Source organism: Cinclus cinclus, chromosome 19 (genome assembly GCF_963662255.1).
Source record: "Cinclus cinclus chromosome 19, bCinCin1.1, whole genome shotgun sequence".
Classification (NCBI taxonomy): Eukaryota; Metazoa; Chordata; class Aves; order Passeriformes; family Cinclidae; genus Cinclus; species Cinclus cinclus.
Genome location: NC_085064.1, coordinates 2,210,361 through 2,232,522, shown reverse-complemented (window position 1 = coordinate 2,232,522; position 22,162 = coordinate 2,210,361). Strand labels below are relative to the sequence as shown.

The 22,162-nt window shown below is 41.5% G+C and overlaps 1 protein-coding gene across 1 annotated transcript; it reads left to right on the top strand.

The window, feature by feature from the left end:
* Nucleotides 1–2,691: 2,691 nt before the first annotated feature.
* LOC134051690 (centriolin-like) lies at nt 2,692–22,074 on the top strand. Its single transcript, XM_062505639.1, has 30 exons — nt 2,692–2,806; nt 4,106–4,247; nt 4,779–4,965; nt 5,063–5,256; nt 6,929–7,048; nt 7,565–7,790; nt 8,248–8,357; nt 8,867–9,061; nt 11,221–11,374; nt 11,794–12,014; nt 12,636–12,812; nt 13,108–13,242; nt 13,340–13,485; nt 13,872–14,068; nt 14,518–14,708; nt 14,946–15,125; nt 15,627–15,743; nt 16,033–16,177; nt 16,634–16,773; nt 17,256–17,439; nt 17,689–17,999; nt 18,173–18,360; nt 18,529–18,721; nt 19,046–19,176; nt 19,314–19,454; nt 19,570–19,696; nt 19,855–20,019; nt 20,734–20,893; nt 21,003–21,118; nt 21,593–22,074. Exons 1-30 carry the CDS (start codon nt 2,712–2,714, stop codon nt 22,004–22,006), a joined length of 5,202 nt encoding a protein of 1,733 aa, XP_062361623.1. The 5' UTR covers nt 2,692–2,711; the 3' UTR covers nt 22,007–22,074.
* The last annotated feature ends 88 nt before the right edge of the window (nt 22,075–22,162 follow it).

Here is a 22,162-nt window from a genome sequence, read left to right as displayed (position 1 = left end):
TAAATACAATTTTAAATAAAACCTCAAGGTTTTATTATCTACACAGTCATTTGAGCTTTATTTACCACAAACGCCGCAGGACTCGCCCTGAGGGGACGCGGCGGGAAATGGCGAGCGGGGGGCGGGGCCTCAGGGCCGGGAAAGGAGCTCAAGGGGCGGGGCCTCACACAAGACCCGCCCCCCTCAGCCCCGCCCTCCCCGCCCTCCGACCGGACAAAATGGCGGCGGGGCGGCCCCTCAGGGAGCGCCCTTAAAGGAGCCGCAGCACGCTGGGCTTGGCGGTGCGGGCGGCGATCGCTCGGTGAGGGGAAAGAGGCGGCGGAGAGGTGCGTTGAGAAGCGGTGCCATTATTCGGGAGCGCCCCGAGGTCGCCCTGCCCGCCCGTGCGGCGGCGGTGAGCGGTGAGACGGCGTTACCATGTCAACGCAGGTAATCAAAGCGGAGGCCTGAGGGACGGCCCGGGGGGATCGCACCGGGAGGGGATGGGGGATTGGGAACACGGCGGGCCCGAGCCCCGGTCAGCCCCCCTGCGAAAGCACAGCCTGTCCTCAGGAAACAGCGGTAAAACCACGAGCTGCGCTCCTTGAAACATGAAGGAACGCCCCAATGTGGCTTTTCGTTAGCGCGCCAGCATCTTTCTGTCTTGCGCCTTTCAGTCTCACTGTCGTGATCCTGTATGAATTTTGTTTCCAAGTAATGGCTAGAAAACAGTGCTTGTTCCTGCTCCCCTTCCCTTGTTCTTATTTCCTTTGCAATTTCGGAGGAAAAAAAAAAATCCATCTCGATGAAGAACATAGTCTCAAGGCACAATGGCATCACTCGCAAAGCTCCAAGATCCCCCAACAGAAGACTTGTCTATCTTAAAGAATGTCTTAAAATGTGCTCCTTGCTCAGTGGGTGGAGGTGTTAGTAAAGCTCTGTCCCTTGGTGATGGTTGCTGCAAGGGCTTTGTCACACAGAGTACATGACTTTTCCTACACTCGTCCCTGGGGGAATATGTTCATCCCTGAGGGAAGTTTCTGTTGGCATTCTCTAGAATTTCCCAGGCAGTCACAGGATCATTTGTTTGCAGAAAGGAAAACTCTGGGAATACTAGTGCTAGACTGATCTTAATTTTTTTTTTCTCAGTTACCTTTTTCTGCTTGCATTTGTTCTTAGTGCAGAGTGGGTGATTTCAAGCTTTGGGAATAGTTGGAATCCAATCCTCTGCCTCTGTCCCTGCCAGCTCTGTTAGCCTGAGCTGAGAGTGTCTCCAGACCTGGCAGACTTTGTGTAAACCACAGCCTGCAGGACAGGAGGAAGATGAGCTGCAAACACAAAGCTGCTCAATCAGTCCCCGGGGCTGTGCTCTAGAAGGGTGGGAGTAGAAAGGTAAAATTCTTCCCAATGCTAGGAAAACTGGAAGCTGACACCCAGTGAAGGTGTGGTTTTTGGCAGCTTCTGTAGCACCTTTGTTGTCGTGCAAGCCTTTAAGATTTAGCTTTCTACACGGACTGATAATTGTTTCAATTCTTCCAGGTATTGCCATGTGATAGCCTGCATTTCTGGCAATGAAGAAAGGCCCTGTAAGGAAAGCTCCAGGTAGAAAACCACAGGCATCAGCATCCCAGATACCTCAGCCAATGCCACCTGTCAGTTCAGGTGCCACATCTCCTCACCTTGGCCAACAGACACCTCCAGCTGCTCCCAAAAGCATGGAGCAGAGGCTCCAACCACTGAATATTCCAGCAGAAAGTGTTGGAGCTGCTTTTAAATTTCAGAAAGGTATAGTAAATAATACCACAGGTGTTAAGAGCCAGTGTTCTGTGAATTGTGTGATTAAAGATGTATGATCTGTTGGAAAGAAGCCTGAAAAAACTGCTTTTTTTTGTTTTTTTTAAACACAAATGTGGAAATGGGAGTAATGAAAGCTGGGGAAAATAATGAGATTTTTACTCCTTCCTGTAAATGCTTCTGGGGGATAATTTTCAATGTTTTTCCAGTATGCAAGGTAAACAACAAATATAAAAATAATCAATCCTTTCTGTTTAATTTCAGGTGAAGCTGGTGTTAGCCCAGGGGTTAAGTACATAACTGAACCCCTCATAAAGGGTCTGTCAAAACAGCAAAATCTAACATGTATAAGCTCACTGAATCTTTCTTCCCCAAAGGATGGGGACAAGAAATTTAAGGTAAGTTATTGGAAATAACTGGAAATTAAACTAAGTTTAAAATAAATACAATTTATTGTTTAATACAGGCTTATTTTGAAGTGGATGTAAACAGCACAGTCTAATTCTGTTAGCCTAGCTCTGCAACCACCTTCTGTTAAAAAAAAGGCAATGGAGACATAAGCAAAAGAAAAAGAATTGATTCATTAGAATGATGTTTAAAACAGATTAGTTCATGTCATTTTTTTAGGTTTTGGATTGTACTGATTTTGGTTGCTTTGGGGTATTATTTTTTTAAAAATTATTTTAATAGCATGTTCCTTTTTATGTTCCTTTTTAGACACTAAATTTAAAATCCAGCTTTCCAATACTGTAGCAGAGTGTACCTAAAGTGAGGTTTTAGAATATCACAATGACCTGTGATTAATAAAATATTAGAATACTTGGTATTTTTAATTAACAGAAAGTTGTTTTTCTCTTTTAAAAACCCCTAAACCCTATGCTAAGGGATTTTCTGTTCTTTAGTACATAGAAAATTTGGAAAAGTGCTCTAAACTAGAGATGCTAAACCTTAGTAACAACCAAATAGAGAAGATTGAGAAGTTGGATAAATTGCTGAAGCTGCGTGAGCTCAACTTGTCCTGCAACAGAATCAGGTGAGAGGAAACACCCAAGGGTTTGGAAATCCAGAGTCAATAAAGCTGATTTTCCTTTCATGTTTGAGTGAGCTCTCTAACAGGAGTGAACACTTGAGGTGAGTTTCCCTGTTGTATGTCAAGGCTTTAAGGTCTTTTTAAAAAGCACAAGCTCTGAGGTATTAGAAGCAGTAATGTTTTTGGGAAGTGCTGTTGGTGTGCCATGGCTGTGGTTTAATTTGTTTTCCTTGGAAACCAAGCCAGAAGTGCAAGTTTCCAGATACCACAACAAAGAGTGGGTAATAACCCAATTAAATGCATTAAAAATGAATTAAACTTTTACTGATTATTATTACAGGTAATATAAGTTTTTTCTTTTAGGAAAGGAAGTTGAATGAGCTTGATCAGGCAGGCCATAAACTCCCTAAATTGCTTTTGAACTCTTTCGAGAGCCTGGTGACTTGTTTAAAAGTGTTAAAGGGTAATGGTTCATGCAGTAGCAAAACTCTTAATTGCTTTTAATTTTTCTGTCAATGAATTATGATCTTAACTATTATGAAGCTGCCTTTGCAGCAGAGAAGTTTCCATTTCAGTAGAGACATTTACAATGGGAAGTGAGTAAAACCCCAGAGTTTCTACACATTGCATTCATACAACTTCCTCTCTCAACAGGAATTGAAAAGGGCAGAATAGCTTTTAGCTCCTGTTCTGTTTTCACATTTTATGTACAGCTCAGATATACCCAAAAAACAGCACAGTCACAGGAGCACATCCTCTGTACTTTGTTATAATACTTCTGGTTGACTTAATGCTTACACATACTCATAAAAAATGCTCAAGTGAACTACAACTTGGCATGGTTTCCTCAGCAGTTTTAATGGAAACACTAAAAATGGAGCTGTTCATGCTGTCAGTTTACAGTTGATCCTTCCTTTTTTTTTTTTATGGGGGGAAAAAACCCACAGAACAACTTTCTTTTGATTCATTCCATCACGTTCTCAGGAGAGAAAGAGAAAATTTTGCCAATTAAAATGGAATTAGCACACACTAAAATAGTGTTAATATTGAAATGAAGACATGCAAAATAATGAGTTTATGACAATGACAGAAAATCATGCTGTGATTGTTGGTCTTAATTTAGTACTTATAAGTAAGGTGGTGTAATTTTATTTTAATTGTCCATGGCCGTAAATAATGGTTTTGCTGATCTCTTGGTTAATTAGTTGTGACAGATTTTGTTGTAGTTTATCCAGAATACCTCAGTTTCACTTTCAATTTGCTGTGTTTCATGACAAATCCCATTTTTCTTCTCATGCTCAGCAAAATTGAAGGCATAGAACATTTGCAGAACCTACAGAAGCTGAACCTGGCAGGAAATGAGATTGAGCACATTCCTGTGTGGGTAGGGAAGAAACTGAGATCCCTTCGAAGCCTGAATTTGAAACAGAATAAAGTATCCTCAGTAAGTGGTTATAGTTAGAAACAGGCATTGTTCAGTCTTTTCATGAAGTGAGCTGGGCTATTTACACTGATTGACTTACAATTGCTAATTGCTGAGTGTCTTTGCACAAAGTCTGCTGTGAAATGCAGCAGCTGGGAGCCTGATGAAGTTATTTATCAGAGAAACTCCTGTTGTGCAGGTATTGAAGATACAGACCTATATTATGTTGTTTGGGAAAGCATAATTTGTTGGGAGGTTATACATCCATAGGCCTTGGTATCTTGAAATTTCCAAGGTAAAGCTTGATTGGATTTGCACTCTTTGCAGTGTAAATTTTTTACAGAGGAAATAATCTGATTTTAAGAAGTGAGTTTAGTCATAATACTGTGTATTTTGATAGGTTTTTAGGGATTATTCTTTAGCATAAAGGTTAAAATAAACCTTTTAATACAGACCTATCATAGAACATTCTACATAATCAAAAATTCACTCCTGGGGTTTAATTCTTCTCAGAAGGGTGTCTAATCATTGTTGCATTTCTCTTTGATTTAGCTCCATGATATAGCTAAACTAAAGCCTCTGCAAGATCTGACCTCTCTGTTCCTTGCTGAAAACCCAGTTGCAAGTCTGCCTCACTACTGCTTGTACACCATATTCCACCTGAGGGCACTGGAAAACCTGGATGGACAGCCAGTGACAAACCATGACAGGCAGGAAGCTCTGGAGAGGTTTAATTTGGGTAATAATCTGTTAAATCTAAAGTGAATGACACAAAATTTAAGTTTAGAAGGAAAAGATTTTCCTATTGGTATGTTTCCCTGATTTTTGTTTTTCAGAAGAGATAGAAAAATTAGAAAGAGAGTTGGAAAACACAAAAAAGGAGATGGAGAACGTGAAACTTCACCAGTCCAAAGTGCTTGAGCAACTTCAGCATCAAGATGAGCTCAACAGGTCACTAAAGGAAAAGGCTGTGCAACAGAGACAAAGCTTTGAAGAGCTTCAGAGGGACCTGGGCACCAAAAATGAGCTGGTAAGGTAATCCCTGGCACTAAGGAAATCTTCAAACACAGAGTTGTCAGTGTGAGAGTTCAACAACTGAAGATTTAATTTAAAAACTGAGACTTCCAACTGTTTAGAGAGTGATTATTGACCTTCACTATTCTTTCTGTGGAAAAAAGTAAGTATGTGGAAGCAGCACTCAGTATCACTCTTGTGATTTATAGTAACTTCTTTATTTCTAGTCATTATTTATGTATTTCTGTTTAAAATTTTGTCAGTTGATGAAAGGTTAACCTGCTAAATTGCTGATGTTCTAAATATCTGCACTGGTCAGCCTCTAACGTGCTGCTGCAGTAAGGGAGAAGATTGCTAATTTTATAAAAACAAGATGTGCACACACAAGCTGTATGTCAGTAATAGCCCTTAATTATTATTTTGGGTAATGTTCACCACTGAACTTGTATTTCGTTCACATCATCCTAGAGTCTTATGTTTCAGTCTCTTTGGTAGCCATAAAATGCAAGCATGGTCCTACTGACTTGAGAGTGCTGGGTTGTGAATGACCTGATGGGAACTTGATATTTGGATTTTATCCTGTTAGACTTGTCCTCCAAAACTTTATCCTTCAGACTCTCATACCTGGTATTTCTACAGCTGTTTCTCTGAACACACACACACACTAACAAGCAGTCTTGGCTTCTAAAATGAAGTTTGCAGTGTAATGAGATTTAGAAGCAAATACTTTGCAGCTTGAACCCACTCTTCTCCTTTGGATGACAAACTTGGCTCACTTCTGTCTCCCTTTAGCTGGTGTCTGGGTTTGTCACAGTCCCCTTCCTGCAGAGCCTTTGTTCCTCACTCAAGGTAGCCCCACTGTGCCCCTGGGTTGCATGGTTGGTTTTATTTCTAGGATGTATTTGCACGTTCCCTGAAGTAGCAACATTATTATGGGGTGTCCCAGTGGCACTTTAAATTTACTGTGGTTTGGAGTACAATTTTCTTGGGTTTTTTTCCCCCTTTTCTCTGAAACAGTTAATTTTTGCACGACATTTATCAGGTTTTGAAATCTTTCTTTAAGCCTTTCCTGTTCTATTTCTTTTCCTCCATTAGTTCTGCTTTCCACTCTCTATTGGAATTGTGCTGCATGTTCTCCCTCAGGTATTCAGTGTGAAAAGTTGATTTAAAAAGAAATCACATGATGGACCTTTACTTAAAAATAACCTCAAAACCAATTTAGCACATGGTTAAGCTAAAATAAAATGAGTAGACTTTGTACTCTTGACAACTGAGATATTTTGGTTTTTTACAGACCATGAGTGTTAATAGTCCTCATGCTCACTAGTAGCAGTAAATATATTTGTGATTTTGGCCTAGATTTTGCTAAAGGATCATACACAAATTACTGTTTCATCCTAAATTAGGTTTAAAAGTAAACTTGTCACTTTGATGTATGTAAACTGAAAAGGCCTTTCATGTGATCATTTGTGTTCTATTAATTGTGGGGTTTTTGTCTCCTCTTAGTCACCATTGTAGAATTGCCCTTTGTGATATTCCTGATCCCAAAGTGTGCTGTGAGCTTTGTTCCCACATGAAGGGCTGTGCCCTGCTCTCTGTGGAGCTGCACTGAGTGTGACAGTGATGAGTGGATTCTCCTGAATGACACTCACTGGGTTTTGTGGTTTTTTTATTTTTATTTTTTTTAGCTGAAGCAGAAGACAGTGGAGCTCACCCGGGCTTGCCAGAAGCAGTATGAGCTGGAGCAGGAGCTGGCCTTTTACAAGATCGATGCAAAATTTGAGCCCTTAAATTATTTGCCCTCAGAGGTAATAATTTTAAAATCATAGGTTTTTTAATTGCTGTTTCCCTTGATTTTTTTTTTCCAACTTAAAATAAAAGTCTTATTTGTTTTCCTGTAATCTAATAGATACTGTTTTATTAAAGGCCCAACTTCTGTTACACCTGCAAACAAAAATGTGGAGATGCCAGAATGAAATCCATAAGAAAAGTAAAGATCAGTAGTAATTTACTACAATTAAGTTGTGTCTGAATAAAACTTAAGTGCAAAAATGTAATGGACTAAATGTAACCTAAGTAAATTCAATATACTAAGAAGAAGTTCCTCCAGACATCTGCAACACAGTTGGGTTTGTTTGGTTATAATTCCATTATTAAGTAACAATGTTCAAGGCCAAAAATGTTAAGAATAATCTGTTTTCTTCTTATTCTTATAATTTAAAATAGATTTTTCCCTTTTGTGCTTGATAAGAGAACTAAATGTGTGTTAGGAGTTGACTGCAGCCATAGTTCTGAGATAAATAATCTGCTTTTTAACATTTCAGGAGGTTGAACTTGATAATGTACCTGGTGAAAGTCCCTACATTGGCAAGGCCAGGTACAAAAGAAATATGTTCATAAGGGAAGGCTACATCCCTGACACAGCTCAGCAGCTGCAGGTTGGGAAAATGCAACAGGAGGAGGATGATTCCTGTAGGAAACCCCAGCTGGAATCACATCTCCAAAGTCTAGATAATATACTGCAGGATAAGGAAGAAAAGATTAATGCAGGTAAAACCTTCATTTTGATCATATCAAGATAAAAACAGTGTGGTTTATTCCAGTGGTTACATGCTTGACATAGGAATAGAAACTCTGTGTCGCAGGCTGGAAGTGCCAGGGTTAAACACTGAGCTTTGATGCATTTTTTTTTTTTTTTTTTGTGTCAGAAGTGCTACAGTTTTACAGCTGTTATTGTAAGATTACTCAGGATGAGAGCATTTCATGTTATTGAAAACACACTTCTAGGGAGGTTTCATGTTTGATGCATGAATTTAAACGTGTAATGCTTGTTAAACAAACTTTGGATATACTTTCTGAGAAACCAGAATGTAATAGCTGTGATTATCACTGTGTTAATGCAGTGCTGATTAATGTGTTCATACACTGCTGTGTATCAGTGTTACACACAATATTGTAATGTATTTTGTGGCATTGTGGGTTTATGTTGGGTTTGTTTTGTCTGCAGCACAAAGAAGATTAGAAGAACTGCAAAGTGAAATTGGAGATGCAGAGCAACAAGTGCTGAAAGTAACAGGGGAGCTGCAACAACTGGAGGATGCTCTGGCTCAGAAAAAAGTGAGTTGTTCCATGAATAGCAAAGGAAGGTGTTGGAAGCAGTGTTGATGTAAGAAAATACAGCTTTTTCTCTCCATTCTTATAAAGAGGCCACTCTACAGACATAAATCCATGTGTCAAGCATCAGAAAAATCTTCCAGGTTTTAGAGAGCTTGTTCATAAATCAGCTGTTAGAGCTGTAGTGCAGTTAATGGCAGCTGTTCCATGTGTTGCTGCTGATTTATTGCTGACTTTCCCCAGAACCTTTCCTTTGGAAGAACCTGCTGTGTAGGCTGACTTGTGCAGCTCATAAGTAATGTAGCTACAGAATTGGCAGCAAGAATTCATTTTTATCAGCATTAAACTAAAACAGCATCTTCCACTTTTAGAACTGTCATCAATTACTGTTATTTTTAATTTTTAAACTTGCCTGAAAAATCAGTGACCAGGATCTCCTTTATTTAAATGTTAAATATATTCTGGATCAGCTGTGTATTTCCAACCACTCAACCTCTTAATGCTGTCTCCAGATCTCCCAGGCCAGCAAGGAAGCCATTGAACAGCAATTGAGTGAAAAGTTGCAAATCCTGCAGGAGCTACGCAAGGAAACCTTAGAGCTGGAAAAACAAATAGAGAAACAGAAAACAGAAATAGGGAAAAATCAGAAAGAGCTTGAAGATTTGCTGAGTTCTCTTGGCTCTATAAATCCTGAGGATCCAAGGCATGTGAGTAAAACCAGAATCTGAATTTTTTCTATTTTGTGCGGTGGACTTAAAGGCAGCTGTAACAGTGACCATTCACTTGTGCCTGTTTCATGAGTTATATATTCTTTTGGTGTTTATCAGTTATTCATTTATAATTTAAAAGTTAAAAAATCCCACCAAACCAACCAGCTTTGGTAAAACACTTGAACAACTCATTTTCCCAGCAGAACTAAACCTTTATGCTTTGCACAAACACAGTGGGCAGAGCCTTGCAGACAATTAGTGTAAGAAATAATTTTTGCATCTTCCTGTGGAGTCTGGCCTTAGAGATTTTTAAAGCTGTGTGTGTGGCAGTGCTTATCCAGCCTGGTTGGTGGGGACTGAGGGCCTTTCTCTGCTGTCACCTCCAGTCCTGAGAGAATCAGCCAAGCCTCAGAGCTCACAGCTCCCAGGGCTGGGGTGCCAGGGACAGCTCGAGCTTCCACCTAACCTTATGGTCATAAGGATGCAGGACTTGTTCTGAGTTCTTAACTGTGTTCAGGTACAGCAAACACAGAAACTAAACTAAAATGAAACTGAATTACCTTTAATAGTGTTTTTAAAAGCTTATTTCTCTAAATGAAGATTTTTTTCAGGCCCAATGGATGCTCTGAAGTGAGAAATGAAAGTATTCTTATGCTCTGCTCCGTTTCCAGCAGAGGCTCGCAAACACTTTTAAAAAAAGTTCCTTTAAACTGATTTTCTTCGGCTCTCGGGTGGCAGAAGGGCCGAGCGCGTTCCGGGAAGGCTCCCGGTGGGGCAGGAGTGGGGCCCGGGGTGGGGCAGGAGCGGGGCCCGGCCCTTCCCGCGGCCGCTCCTCGCTTCGAATCACAACACAGGAAGTTCCCAACGGCCGGGAGCGGGGCCGGGAGCGGGGCCGGGAGCGGGGCCGGGAGCGGGGCCGGGAGCGGGGCCGGCCCCCTCCCCGGATCGACCCCATGGGCACTCCGCTCAATTCCTGCCCGTGCTGAAGCTCCCGGTGCTTTATTCAAATGAATTCCCTCTCAGGGGTGGGGCGATCTGCAAGGGCTGTCTCAGGAAGAAAAGACAAAGGCAAAGCTGTAAGTGGTCAGGGACTTGTGGCTTTTTGTTTCTTTTTAAAACTGCATTTTTGGTGCCATTCAGCAGCTGCAGCAAGATGGCTCAGTGGCAGCGGCTCGCGTTTTACTTGTTGAAATTTCGCTTTTGAAAGCTGCAGGGCAGTTTGTGTTCAGCAAGGTGACAAGTTGAACTGTGCTGATATGGATGTTTAAGTTAACTTTCAGTTTAATCCGCTAAAAATACAAAAAGGTTTGGTTTTACTTATTTACTTTTGTTACAGAAGCAACTTTGTAAGGGTTTTTTTTCCTAAGAAATCATAATTAAATTTCCTACTGCTAGCTCGACTTATTTTTTTGAGCGGTAAGAAAAACATGCAGTTAATCATGGTACTATAATTCTATATTTTCCCAAGTTTGTGACTTTTGGAGTGTTTCTGAGCACTTGCACGCTGGTAAGAAATAACATTTTGTTCTTGCTAACCAAGGTTTTTGTAAACAGCTGAAACAATCAGTTAATTGATACTAAATGCATGAAATACTTGCCAAAGTCTGTGCGAGCTGTGTGGTGTATCTCCCAGAAATATCTTAATAAAATAAGATTTACTTAGGAATATTTACTTAGTAGCTGTAAAGTTGGCCCGACTTGCTGTTTGTTCAGAGTATTTTCCTTCAGGTGCTGACCTGACATGTTGTAAAGCATCATCTGCTGTGAGGGCAATGCAGGATGACAGGATTAAAAGTTCTGGGAGAAATCATGTTTGTTCTTGATTGAGAGAGGAAGTGGTAGAACAAAATGCAAAGGCAGGAAGAAAGATAGTAACCATGAGTACTAATTTATAAATGCAGGCTTTATTCAGCCTGGGCAGGGGGGGAGCCTGCACACAATGCTGGTAGTCACAGATTGCTGCTTATCTGGGGTCCTTTGTGGGGCAGGACTGAGGGAAAATAACAACAAGTAACAAACCCTAAAGCATTGCAATGTGCTGAGCTCATGGCTTTTTCTTGCTGATAGTGAGACACTGCAGAACTGAGACAAAATCCCAGTTGGATTTTTTGAGAATCTGTTTTGAAGCCCTGTTTTACTTTTCTGTTACTCGACAGGTTCACATGAAAGCTCAAAAAGCAAGTAAGGAGCAGCACCTTGATATCATGAGCAAACACTGCCAGCAGCTGGAGACTCGCCTGGATGAGATGCTCTCCAGGATTGCAAAGGAAACTGAGGAAATCAAGGATTTGGAGCAGCAGCTCACTGATGGTAAAACTTTAATTTTTGTCTTAAAGTATTTCTTGTACTTAGGGCAATGTGACAATTGAATTGAGGATTGTTTTGTTTATCTTAGCTCAAATGAAATACAGAATGGATAGAAGAGTGTTAAAAAACTATTCTTAACTGATGTAAAAGGAAACTGTGTGTGCTCACCTCACTTGTACCTGTCTGGGAAAGGGAGAACGCACAAAGAGCTACAGTTTCTTTTAACTCTTCCAGTGGTTGGGTTAACACAGTAATATTGGGAATCCTAACCTTAAAACCAATATTTTATGGTTGAGTTCTAGGTACTTGTTTTTACTTACTCCAATGGCAAACATTTGAAATTATGAAGGAAGGCAGTTTGGTTTGTTTGGTAAATAAATGTGGCTTCTTAACTACCTCCAATTAATTTTGCATTCCTGCAGGTCAAATAGCAACAAATGAAGCACTGAAAAGGGATTTGGAAAGTATTATCACTGGCTTACAGGAATACCTGCAAAGTGTGAAACACCAGGCAGAACAGGCCAATGAAGAGTGTAAGAAGTTGCAGAAGGAAAAAGAATCTTTGCTGGGAAGATTGGCAGGTCTGGAGGAGGAAAAAAACAACCTGGAAGTGGTTGCCATGGATGCAGAAAATATGAGAAAAGTAAGGCTTAATACCTCTTTTCCCAAGTTCAGATACCTAAGAATAAACTTGAAAAAATAAACTGGTGATCAGATTGGGACTAGGGAAGCACAATTCCTTGGACAGAATGATTTCTGTTCTGGTAACGTGATGAGATGTGCCCACACACCTCAGGAATAGAGTGTGGCCTTTAAATGCAGTTGCAAGAGACGTGCAGGAAATCTGTGCTTTGTGGGAGATGGCTCAGAAATGCAGGTTTCACCTTGCAGACATCCCTGCAAATGGATTTGCAGGTGGCACTGTGGGGAATGGCATCAGTGAAGCCTCTGTCACTGGCCAGGGTGTGTGTCAGCAGCTTGGATCTGTCATGGCAGCCAATGACACAGAGCTGGCTGGGCATCCTGATCAGTGTTGTGTAAACCTGAACTCCTGGGATAATTCTGTTTCACTTCCAGCTCTACCTTTCTACCCTGAGTGTAGGTTTTGGACTGTCAGTGGCACCACTGACCTGACCTTGCAGGTAGAAGTGCCACCTACCTTCAAGTTCTAATGGACTTCCTGAGTTAAAAGGAAGGGAGGCAATGTACTCTTCAATTTTGACTCTCCCATGTACATCCTTCTAAAATGGGTATTAAATTCCAGGAAATAGCAATGCTGGAGAGCTCACTTCAGGAGCAGAGAGAGATAAATGAGTCCCTTCAAGGTGCTCAGGAGAAGGCCAGCACCTACGAGGCTGAGCTGAAAGCTCAATTAAGAGAGAGAGATGCTGAAGCCAAGCAGCAAAAAGAAGAATTTGAAAGACTGAAACAACATAGCCAGGTAAGAGCAGAGCTTTAGTGCTGCCAGAGGTGCTGGCTACCCCAGGACACCTCATCTCCAATGTTAAATCCCAAACAACTGCTGGGTTAGGTGTGTTCCCCCAGTATCAGCTTGCTGGGCTTTGGAACTTTGCTTTGAAGCAAGGTCCAGATGGTTTGCTTGGGGTTGTTTTGTTGGATCTTTTTTAGGTGCTGTCATATTGTTACTGTTTTAAGAACTACATCTGTTGTGTGTTTGGGTGACAGGTTGGGGTTGGGTGTGGGGATATTCATCTGGAGGTTTTGTGGTTTTGTAGATGGAACTATCAGCCCTGCAGGATGAACTTGAAAAGGAAAGACAGCTGTTAGAGAATGCTCAGACCAAAGCACAACTGGCAGAAGAGAAGGAGCAACAAAATTACAAGCTGCTTTTACAGTTCAAGCAATTGCAGGTGAAGTATTTGTTGTATTAAAAATCCTAGCTTTTATCACTTGTGGATTTCTTTGCTTACATTTGTGTGGATTTTTATTTTTTTTTTCTATTTTTAGGGAGACAATAATTTCCTAAAACAACAGCTTAAAGATCTCCAGAATCACCTAAACCATGCAGTTGGTAACTTAATTCATCCTGAGGATGTCATGGCTTACATAAATGAACTCAGGCAAAAGCTTAAGACAGGAGCTGGAGAGATGAAGTGAGTAAAATAAAAGTACAGTGGGAGATTTGAGCATGTGGAAGGGGCAGGACAAGAGGAAATGGCCCCAGGTTGTGCCAGGGAAGGTTCAGTTTGGATATCTGGGAAATTTTCCTCACTGAAAGTCTTGCCAGGCATTGGAACAGGCTGCCCAGAGCAGTGGTGAAGTCACCAGCACTGGAGGGATTTAAAAAATATTTAGATGTGGCACTTGGACATGGATTAGTGGTGGCCTTGGCAGTCCTGCAGGATTTGGTAAACTCAGAGGGTATTTCTAACCTGCATGTCTCAAACTTGCAGTATTTGTCATTCATGATTTCTGTATCTGGGATCACACCTTCAAATCACTGTTTTCTCTCTTGGAACCTGTATTGTTTCTCTTCCAGGTGTCCAAATCCAGCTGATATTTTAGGGAAAAACCTTTCAAGTCTGCAGAAAGAATTCAATGATATCCTTGCTGATGCACAGAAGGAAAAAGAGAAAGCATGGGCTGGGCAAAAGCAGTTGCAGGAAGAAATGGTATCTCAGCAGGAGAAACTGGAACAAATACAGGAGAAATACAGACAGGCATGTATCAAACAACAAAAGCAAGAGTGAGACAATTTCAGCTTAGTCTAAAAATGTAACTTGCAGCTGAAGGATCAAGTTTCAGTTGATGAAGATTTGCTGTGCTCTGTCCTTTGTGTAACAGTGGAGTCTGATTTGATTATTCAATAATAGTCTTCCTGATTTTTACCTGATTATTTGGTGAATGGGAGTTTAGTCAATGATCTGCCTCAGCGGCAGCAAAGACTTTAATGACCACTAGAAAAATACAGCTCTGAACCTTCTTGAAAGATCATTATACATATCTCTAACAAAATAACTGAGGCACTCTTAAAATATTACAGTTCCAGTGGCACAGTAGTTACTTTTCCTTTCTGTTTCCATGCAAAGTATGCTGGTAACTGCATTTCCAGAAATTTAATTAAATAATTAAAACACTGTGGCTTTTGATTGGAAAAAAAACTCTGGCTACTTATTCTGCTCTGTTTTACTTACAGGTTAAAGCTGAAAACAGGCAAAATAAAAACAAGGTCCATCAGTTAGAGAATGAAATTCAACGTTTGCATGAAAAAATAAGAAGCATGGAAGAGATTCAGGGCCTGGCTGATCAGCAGCTCCAGGAGGCAGATGAAGAAAGAGAGGCTATTCTTGCTCAGCTGGAGAATTTAGAGAAAAGGGTAGGAATGGGTCCATGCACTGTTTGATTGCTCGGGAAAGAAGAAACAAAAACTTGTGAGTTTTTGCTTCCTAAGATAAAACACCACATGTAAGAACACAAATGTTAAATGTAACTTCTTTTCCTTAAATTATACTGCTTGTCCTCACTTGAGGATTTTTTTTTCCTTAAATACAAAATGGGGTGGGGAGGAAGATGAGAGAAAGTACATTGTAAAAGTCTGTTTTCCTGCTTTCAGAAAAAACTAGAAGATGCCAGGGCACAGATGCAGGTGCTGAGCCTGGCTAAGGAGCTGAAGGAGCTGCAGAGAGCAGTGATCAGCTCAGACAAGCTGGCAGCCACTGAGCTCTCCATTGCTGCAGACCAGCTCAAGGCTCTGGGGGGGACTGTGCTCAGGATTAACCAGGAGAGAGCTGAGGTAAATCAGCATGGGGAATTAATTAATTGCTTGTTAATGCCATTGCAGTGGAAGCAGTGCTGGTGTCCCTCACTTCAGAGCTTTCTTGTAGTTGTTCTGAGCTGTGTAGGTGCTCTTGCTTTGGGCAGAGTTTGAGATGCAGTAGATGAGTGAGGAAATTTGGGGATGGACAGGCTCCTGCTGTGGGAGGGAAAGGGAGGGGGAAGATCATTAAGCCCTTATTAACTGAAGGGCAAACAATAGATAATACATTGTTCTGTAGGACAGAAAAATAAAAGAAAGGACTGGAAACTCTTTTTCAAACTGGGAAGTGCTTCTGGCTACATAATAACATCTCCTCTGTACCAGTACTGTAAAGTTAAAGGAGATACAGTATTTTACATGTATCTGAAATTCCAGAGCAGTCAGGTGCTACTCAAAAGTTAGCTTTTCACAATGGCACATCTCAAATATGAGAAATGTTCCAGCAAACTACAGCTCAAATGAAAATCTCAATTTCAGGAGCTTGAGGAAGCCCAAGAGTTCAGTGATGAGGCAGCTCGTGCTTCCCAGGCTCTTGCCAAAGCAGAAGCAGAAATAGAATTGCTACAACAGCTCCTGAAGGAGAAGGAAGAGCAAGTAGGTTGTTTGCTCTGTGTTTTATAATAAAATACCAGTGAGTTTCTGGAAATGTCATGTTTAGAGGTTCTTGCCCTGCCCTTTCTCCCTCAAGTTTTCCCAAATCATTGTTCTTCCCTCTGCTGACACCTGCCCAAGAGCAAACTGAAATCTCACTGCCTGGAGCAGCTGAGTTTTAAGGAAAACCATCACCTGTCCACTCAAACATCTCTCATATGAGGGGATGGGAAGAACAGCTTTGTGGCATTGGGTGGGAGCTTTTTGTGATTTAAGTTTCTATTTCAAATAGGTTCTGCAGGAAATGGAGAAAGCTGGTGAGAAAACTGTTGCATCAAACACTCAGAAGTTTGAAATTAATAAATTAAGTGAAGCCATGGAACAGCAAAAAGCAGAGATTGACCATTTGAAATGGTTGTTGGATAATATCGGGGCAGGTAATTTCTCTTTTCTCACCACTTCTTGCAGATAGACAGGGATACAGAAGATTGTTATTCTCCATTTCTCACTGTTTGAACTGAGAATCTGGAGAACAGTGCAGAGAATATCCTTCTATACAGGTTAATGCAGGATAAGTGTCAATGTTCATTAGTTTGCACTTTTTACAGCTGGCTGTGCTGAGCATTCCACTTTAACTGCTCCAGGGCATTGTCAGAGCTCTGTGTGAGGAAAATGAGCAGCAGTTACCTGGATCTGAACTTGTATTTCTACAGTCTTAAACCACCAAACCTCCTGTGTATGTCTGTCATTACAGATAACATTTTGTTTCCCTCAGCAATTATTTTTTTTTAATATAGTTCCAATTTAAGTGGATAACATTGAGTGAAAAGTTGAATGCAGTATCTATTTAACTAATTGCTTTAGATGACTCTAAAACTGTGCTTAATTTCCAGGTAATAAAGATGAAATTGAGACCTTACAGGATGAAATTGCAGCCCTCAGAAATGTGCTCTCACAGCAGAATGATCACAATACCAGCCCAGCAGATCCCCTGAAAAGAGGGGGATTCTGGTACTACCTTCCATCATCACAGGTCAGGAATAAAAGTCCTCTTATGGATAGTTTTCCTTGTGGGAAGCTCTTTCATGGGGGAAAGTGCATTAGAAATGTAGTAGGTTTGGGAGAAATTTAAAAGCAAATACTGGTGGGCATGTAGGAGAAATACTGAAAAAAGACACACAAAAATGTTCCCTGGTAAAGTTATGGTGCTGATAGGAGTCCAGGGTACAGAACATTGGGAAAGAACTGTTCAGTGGGCAGTACTGAAAATCCATTTAGGTCAGGGTTAAAAGGGGATGTTACAGACAAACATTTCTTTCAAAAGAATATTTGTCCGAATTGAAAACAAATACTGTTAAAATAATATATTTAGTGCTTTTAAAGCATGCTTAGAACTGAGAGACAGCAGAGTATGTGTAGCCTGTTATGAAAAATCATTAGAATATCTACAAAAATTCCTTTATTGGCCATGATTTGTCATTTCTAGACTAACACATGCTGTATTTTTTTCTTTAGGCTTCAACTCCTGCTTCCCACAGCACCAAAGACTCTGGAGTATGTTTGGGGTGCTCTGGCACATCCCCAGCCAGGAGGAGGGATGCTCAGGACAGGTCCTGTGGGAGGGAGGACTTGCCCAGCCATGGATGTTTGGTTTATTCACCAGTCAGAAATAGGTTGCACAAAGCAAATTCTGGCAAAGGTAAGTCAGTGACAGTCTCAGAATGTTTAGGGGCAGTAACTAAAGATGGGCTTGCTTAGAGTTCACAGAGGGTTTTTTTTTGGTGGGCAAAAAATTTGGTGAATATGAATGTTTATTACTGTTGAATAACTTTGTTTAAGCAGCATTTTGTTACATCTTTGTAAACTGCATAGAATTTAAAATGTGCATTTGAAGACTGTGTCTACTGAAAAAATATGAAAAATGTGTTTGGTTTTTTTTCCTTTAAAGACAGAAGAGCGAAAGAAGACGGTGAAGGAAATGCAGGATCTCCTGTCCCTGAAGCCTCTCCCTTTGTCCCACCCCTGGGCACAGTTATTTCCACAGCCCTTCCAGATGGGGCCCCTGCACCTCAGGGTGTGGGGGTTTATGGCCCTCCTCCTGCAGCAGCCCCTGGCGCTCCAGTTGCTCCTGGATCCATCATCCATGGACCACCTCCTCTGGGATCCCAGGTGGTTTATGGCCCTCTGCCTCCAAACTTCACAGTGCCACTCATTCCCCTGGGAGTGCTCCACTGCAACGTGCCTGGACATCAGGATCTGGTAAGAACCAGAGCTGCAGCTGGAACCCTTGGAAAATGACTGACAAATGGGTTAGGAGAAGCTCCCTGCTAGGAAGGGTCTGGATCTGGTTACAGTCTTTGCCATCTGGAGCTGCTCCCAGGTGTCAGCTGGAAAATAGATCCTGATTGTGTTGTTCTGTTCCCTGTATGCAGAAGAGTGAAGTCTCAAGGCTGGAAGACACTGTGTGCTATTTAAAGTCTCAGAAATACAAAGAGAAGTGCTCGGAGGCAGCTGAGCAGGAATACATAAAGAAGGTGGAAGGATTGCATGGAGATGTTGAAGAACTCGAGCAGGAGAGAGAAGAGCTGCGCCGAGCGGCTCCGAAACGGAGCACACGCAGGTGGGGCAGTGCATGGAGTGCTCTGAAAGCAAACCTGTGCAAACACCTAAACCCCTTCCCAGCAAAAGCCAGCTTTTTGACTCATTTACAGTTCTAGAATTTCAAGAGGCTCCCAGATCTTTGACATCTTTGTATTTTAATTCCACGTTTTTCATCCTGACCTTTCAGGGACTTTATTGATGGCTACACTGACAGGTTCCTTGCAGAGGTGCGGCTGGAGAGGTCCCTGCAGCAGCAGGAAGATGTTGCAGAGGAGATTGAATGTGTAGAGAAGACTCTCCTGAAACGCCGGGCTGAGCTCAGAGAGGCTGACAGGCTGCTCACAGAGGCTCAGGTGGAACTTGAGAGCACCCAGGGCAAGGTGAGTGAAGGCAAAACCCTGAGGGCAGAAGGATTTGTGTTGTTTTGTTTGTCTAGGCAGTTTATTTTCACATGGGTGGCCTGGAGCCTCTTAAAATGTTTCTATATGAAAATAAATTGGGGAAGTAAACTGTGGTAGAAGAATTTGGCTTGTCCTTGTTGAAGAGGAGGAAGATTTTCTGCTCTGGACAAGAGGAGAAAAGGTTGTTCATGGTAGAAAGAGGGAGAAGGCTGAAGTGGAATATTCAAGCCGGGAGTTCACCTTTAAACAGCAAATTCAGCATAAGGTAGAATGTATTGTCTTAATTTTCAATCTTTACTTTAGACTAAAGAGACTCTGCAGAAGTACAATCGTGCCAAACATCATTTGTCCTGCACTGAAATGGAGGCAGAGGAGCTGGAGCAGAGGGCTCAGGAAACAGCCACCAAACTTGTGAAAGCATCTCAGCAGCTCAGGTACCCCGAGTGCTCTTGTGGGTTTGTGTCACACGGGGTGAGGACAAGGACTGGGTTCTTCCCACCACCAAGATGCTGCTTTTGGAGAGGGAGACCTGTTAAAATATTAATCTGAAAAAGCATAAATTCTCTTCTAGGTTATTACAGACAGACACGAGGGGTTTGGAACATCTGAGGAGGGAACAAGAAGGTATTTTGAAGGAACTTAACAAAATGGTGGCTGCAAGAAACTCTGAGTTGCAGTCATTAAACCAGAAGATAGAAGTTCTCACTGAAAGGTGACGACTTTTAATTTCCCATGAACTGTATTAAGTAAAACTTGTCCTCCTCCAGTGAGTCATTGCCTAAGGTATTCTCATTTCTTCTGACTCCTGTTTTTGTCCCCACTCTCAGTCTCCAGAAGCTCCAAGGAGATATTCGACTTGCAGAAGATAACGAGGGCCAGCACCTCCAAATCATCAGAGAAGCAGAAAACCTTGTTCAGGGCAAGAAAACAGAACTGGAAACATTGAAAAATCAGGTGGGGCTTGTCCTACTAACCCTGGGAATTTACCTTTATCTTATAGTTATGATCCCAGTCTCTCCAATGCACTTTTTCATGTGGGGTTTTTTTTCCCCATCTTTAGCTACAAAAACAAAAGCTTGCACTGATTCTTCTGTTAAACTTCTCCACTGCAGATTTCTGCTCAGCAGCAAGAGCTCTTATTCCTGGAGCAGCAGGTGACTCAAAGAACAGAAGAGCTCTGTGGCCTTCAGGACAGCATTTCCCAAAGGAAAGGTGACCTCAAAGAAGCTCTTCGAGATGGAGAGACTGAAGCACATGAAAAACTCTGCCAGATAAGGGCAAGTTTCCCAAATGAATTTTCAAATCATTATAGCAAGAGACTTGAAGTACTGCAAACATTCCAGGAGGTTTCCACAAAATCAGTTTTGCTTTTTGTGCCTTCCCCAAACCCTCTGAGAAATGGAACATGGAATTTTATGGTTTTGTGTGACTAAAATCTTGGTACAAATGCACAAAGAAGAACTCCCCAGTTCCAGTAATTCTTACAGAATTGGTCCCTTGAGGGCTAAATTACATTAAATATAAGTCTGTGAATGACTTCCTGTTGCTGAGGAGCAGCTGCTGAAGGAAATCAGTGTGACCAGTGTGTGTAAAACACAGCACAGCTGCCCCATTCTGTCCCCATCCCCATTTGCACAGAGAGGATTCTGTACTTCCCTGCTGAAATCAAAACCAAGTATCAGGGCTAATTATATTTTGTGGTTTATTTTCTTTTGTGAGAGCTTTTGTCTGGTTTTGTTTTAAGACCTACTAGTCACTTGAATGACAATGTTGTGGTGAGATTTGGAGATCAAAATCTTTACAGAATTACTACTTTAAATTGTCAACATACCAGACCTTAACTTAAATATTTTGTATTTTTTGTTTGTTAAACCAAAATACTGATGACAGACTGTTAAATAATTTTATAAATATTTAGAACTTTGGTTAAAAAAAACTCATTTAAAAGTGCAAAGAATGGTATTCCTTGTAACACTGATACATTCTCACAGGAAATAAAAGTACTTCTGGGAGAGCTTAGTGTTGAGAGGAATGAACTGGATGTCCAGCTGGGTGAGAGGAGAGCACAGCTTTTGGTCCTAAAGAAGGATATTACAAAGGAGGAGGAAAATCTTCAAGGAATTCTTGGGCAAATCACCAAGCATAAGATGGGTATGTCCCCAGGATTTAGTGAGTTTTGTGCAGATTGGGAAGGAACACACAGAGCTCTTTAGTTCTCCTCATCCTAATCCAATAACTGCTCTTTATTTCACCTTACTAGAACTGAAACATGTGCTGGAAATGCTGGAGCTTGAGAAGAATGAACTGGAAGGTTTGAAACTCCAACATGAGCAGAAGGTCAATGAGCTGGAGAAGACCCAAGTGGCCATTCTAGAGGTAAGAAATGTTTCTGTGGCTGATGGAGGAACTGGGAGATCTGTGGTTCTCTTAAGCCTTGGGTAGCAGAGTCCTGATGCTTTTAAATCAATCAGTTTCTAATCTGATGTTAGTTTATCGCAGAAAGGTCTTAAGTCTGCTTAGGCCCTTTGAAATAATGGGATTTTTTTTGGTGGATGTGAGGGAGAGGGAGCACAGAAGCTCTTCTGTGGCTGTAGACTGATGGAAGCTGGTTTTTAGGAGCTTCCAGAGTCTTTTTATCTGGATCCTGTGTCCTCATTTCCAAACTACGAGTCTAGAAGGGAGTTTAACTCAGAGTTTGATCTCTAACATTTAAATGGTCCCCAAGGTACTTGAAACCATTCTACTGTCACCTTCTTCCATTAAATGCACTCAGATCACTCTAAGGATGTCAGTACTTGTTCTGCTTCTGGACCATATAAATGTGGTGCTCACCTTGCCTGTTTTTCCTAGGAGAAGTTAAAACTGGAGAATATTCAGAGATTATTGCAGTGTCAGCAAGGGGAAGTGGATTGGCAGGAGCAGCTCCTCAGGAAGGACCGTGAGGAGAACAAACACCTGGGATCTCACATGAGAACTCTGCAAAACAACATCGAGGCTCTGAGCAGAGAGAAGGAGAAGCTGGAAGAGGACTCCAGGAATTTGGAGAAGAAGTTGTCACAAGCCAAAAGGTGGAGGAATGTCTTTTTTCCTGCAGACATCAGAAGGGATGGGGGACTGCTTGAATGTCTGTTTGTTGTAATTCAAGTTACAGCTGTAATTCTGAGGTGCCCAATAAGGCAGAGCAGGCATTTTCTTATGTTCTGTGGAGCTTTTGCTTTAAGCCTCTCTACAGCAGATTTAAAAAATATTCAGCAATGGAGATGATGAATCAGCAGCGTTTGTGATATCCTGGCAATGCCATGAGAAATGTTACCAAAAGGAAAGTGTTGCATCTTGGAACAGGACATTTGTCTTGCTCTGACTGCTCTTGCCATCTCCTTGGGCTCAGAGGGTTGTTTTTTTTTTTTTAAGTCCTCACCA